This window comes from Fukomys damarensis, unplaced genomic scaffold, assembly GCF_012274545.1.
Source record: "Fukomys damarensis isolate Sample0158 unplaced genomic scaffold, DMR_v1.0_HiC HiC_scaffold_27, whole genome shotgun sequence".
Classification (NCBI taxonomy): domain Eukaryota; kingdom Metazoa; phylum Chordata; class Mammalia; order Rodentia; family Bathyergidae; genus Fukomys; species Fukomys damarensis.
This window is the reverse complement of record NW_022900939.1, coordinates 27,106,023-27,109,544: the sequence shown is the minus strand read 5'-3', so window position 1 is coordinate 27,109,544 and position 3,522 is coordinate 27,106,023. Positions and strand designations below refer to the sequence as shown.

Sequence of the window (3,522 nt, the reverse complement as noted above, 5' to 3'; positions counted from 1 at the left end):
AAAAAAAAAAAAAAAAAAAAAAAACATGAAAAGAAATATACTTTAAAAATGGCAAGGGACCATGAAAAATCAATCCAACAGCTACAAGATGATTCAAAGAAAAAAACAATACAACATTGATCAGTAAATGAGAAAGCTGGAGATAGTGAAAATGCCATAAAAAGCCCATTCAAAGAAGTAATGCCAAAAAACTTCCCAAGCATAGAAAAAGAATCTGACACACAAATAAGTGAAGTATATAGAATTCCATTGATCCATAACCAAAATTAATCTATATCAAGGCATATAATTATCCACAAATTTAGTGCAAGAATAGACTATTAAAGCTATTAGAGAAAGGAAACAAATCACCTATAAAGGAAAGCCCATCAGAATTACAGCAGGTTTCTCAATGCAAAGCCTTAAATCAAGGAGAACTTGGAGTAAAGTATATCAGGTTCTGAAACAAAACAACCTCCAACCCATATTGATATGCCCTACAAAACTATCTTTCAAATTCATTGGAGAAATAAGATACTTCCATGACAAAGAACAATTGAAGAAATTTATAACCACTAAACCAAACCAGCTTTACAAAATGCCATGAAGGATATTTTATAAAGAGCTGATGAAGATCCCAATTCTAAGAACACCAATAGAAAGAAGCCAGCAGGCAGTGCATCAGGAAGCAATTAAACAAATTGAAAAGACAGATAATCAACAACAGGAAAATAATAAGACAAGAATAAGACAATACATTTCAGTTATAATCATCAATGTAAATGGTTTCAACTCACCAACTGAAAGAAACAGACTGGCAGGATGGATCAAGAAACATGATTCAATTATTTGTTGCATACAAGAAAAAAATTTAATTCAAAAACAAATTCATAGACTAAAAATCAAGGGATGGAAAATAATATCCCATCCAACAGGAAACTGAAAAAAAGCAGGGGCAGCTATTCTATTTGCAGACTAGATTTTAAGCCAAGACTGATTAAGACAGACAAAGAAGGTCACTACATCTTTGAAAAGGTAAAAATCCAAGAGGAAGAGATGACAATCATAAATCTATATGCACCAAATACCAGTGCACCCAACTATGTAAAATAAATATTAACAGAGATGAAAAATCAAATAAGCACTAATACAATTGTAATGGGGGACCTCAATCCCACACTGTCACAAATAGACAGATAAATTAGACAAAAAAACAAAGAAATATAACTGAACTAAAGCTGTGAACAAATGGACATAGTGGATGTCTACAGGATGTTCCACCCCACAACATCAGAACATACATCCTTCTCAAATGCACATTGGACGTTCTCCAAAATAGACCACATATTAGCTCATAGAATATGCTTAACTAAGTGCAAAGAAATTGAAATTATCCTATGAATATTATCTGCCCATAGTGCAATGAAATTGGAAATCAATGGCAAAAAAGCACAAAAATTCCATAAACACATGGCAATTAAATAACACCCTCCTGAATAACCAATGAGTCACTGATGATATTAAAAAAGAAATTAAACAGTATATACAATTAAATGATAATGCCAATACAACATACTGGAACCTAGAGGATGCAATTAAAGCAATCCTAAGAGATAAATATATAGATGAAATCTTACATCAGTAAAACAAAAACAACTAAAATAAACAACCTGATATTGAACCTCAAATGTCTAGAAAAAGAAGAACAAGTCAAGCCCAAAGCTTGTACAAGAGAAGAAATTATAAAGATTAGATAAGAAATTAGTGTAACGGAGACTAAAAAAAATACAAAGAATCAAGGAATTGAAGACTTGGTTCTTTGAAAGATTAAATAAAATTGATAAACCCTTAGCCAATCTTATTTAAAAAGGAAATGAAAGACTCAGATTCATGCAATTAGAAATGAAAATGGTGAAATCACAAGAGACTCTGCAGAAATCCAGACAAGTACTGGCATTAGCTCTTCTCTAAATTTCATGTAAAATTTAGCAGTGAAACCTTCAGGTCCTGGGTTTTTCTTTGTTTGCAGGTTTTAAATTACAATAAATGGAAATAAAATAAATTTCAATTTCATCAACTGATATTGGGTTGTGTAGAATTTTTATATCTTCTTGATTCAGCTTGGGTAATTTATATGTATCTAGGAATCTGTCCATTTCTTCTGTATTTTCCATCTTATTAGAGTACAGGTTCTCAAAGTAGGTATTGATAATAAAACAAGTTGAGAGACAGATTACTAACTGAAAATATATTCTTTTTGATGTACAGTGTATATACCACTGCTATTCTCTAATTATTTGTTATGAAAAATTGTTTTTTCATAGAACTGTTTCTATACTTTATTAATATCTACTTGTATCACACTAAAATGAAAAATAAGAAGTGAAAGAAATAAAGTTTAAAAGACCCAACTCTGTTTTATGCATTGGGAAATAAGTAGTAAGAAGAGGTGACCCAGACCCAGCTGAAAATGTATGACTTCCATTCTCACTATAGTTCTATCCACAACAACAGCAAAATTTAATCTCCACTTCCAGGGTGCAGTCTGGATCATGGTCATTTACGTATTTCAGGTGTCTGTGCAAGGCCCCGCCCACTTACCTTGATGGCTCCAACCACGGCCGTGGTGAGGGCTGAGTTGTAGTGACTGCACAGAACTGTAGCGTACATCAGCAGAAACCTGGGTGAGGACACAGACACTGAATGTGCGGCTGCCCGCCTGGTGGTCAGGACAGCTGTGAGCATCAGCTGGTGGCCCCCACAAAGTGCTTTAAGCAAATTTAAGCAAACATCATGAAGGCTGTATGACCCACACCTATGGAAACCTTGGTAATGGACTTACTATAGGACGCCTCAGCCAGACCTGCTGAGGGTGCTTCCTGTTTTCTGTTTCCCATTACTGTTTCCATGAAATGGGGGTAAGGAATGGAAGTTTTTGCAATGACCTAAAGTCTTTCAATTCACAGCTGTGTTACAACAGTGTGTTTAAACCTCTCTGTGCATAAGAATCACACTACGGTGCTCAGAGAGATTCCCAATCCATGGGTGTAAGGCAGACCAGCCAGGCAAGATTGAAAAGCTCATAGGAGATTTCAACTGAAGCAGCCAGAGCTGCTGAGGACACAGGTATTTGGAGGGAAACTGAGCTCAGGAATGGCCAGCTTTGGATAAAAGAAATGAAAATGAGTGGGTTCCACTTGTGAATTATACCGTTGTACCCTATTACCAAAGTTAAATCAGGCATTTAACACTGACAGTAAATATTAACACTATCCTGACAATAAAATGGCTCTAGAACTGTGATGACAAGAAACAAACTACACAGGAAAAGAATGCAAAATCCAGTCAGAAGTGGGGAAGAGAGTTGATTTTCATCCAGTACTGAAGGAAATTAACCATAACCTAAATGAGTTTTTTAAAAACCCTAGGGATTTAGCTCATTGATGCTGCTGCCTGAATTCGATCCCCAGTACTGTTAAAAAAAAAAAAAAAAAAACATTCTAGTAGGGCCAGGGATTTAGCTCAGTGGCACCATGCCGGCCT

At 35.0% G+C, this 3,522-nt stretch overlaps 1 protein-coding gene across 7 annotated transcripts in view; it reads right to left on the bottom strand.

The window, feature by feature from the left end:
* Positions 1 to 3,522, bottom strand: part of Slc35d2 (solute carrier family 35 member D2) — a 100,720-nt gene that overhangs the window by 54,112 nt on the left and 43,086 nt on the right. For 4 of the 7 annotated variants that reach the window (XM_010607620.3, XM_010607612.3, XM_033756520.1 and 1 more), the window contains exon 10: positions 2,581 to 2,659. The exons of the other annotated variants lie outside the window; for them this stretch is intronic. In XM_010607620.3, the coding sequence (XP_010605922.1) occupies positions 2,581 to 2,659 (79 nt within the window). The remainder of the gene's footprint in view (positions 1 to 2,580; positions 2,660 to 3,522) is intronic. 7 annotated transcript variants of the gene reach the window in all.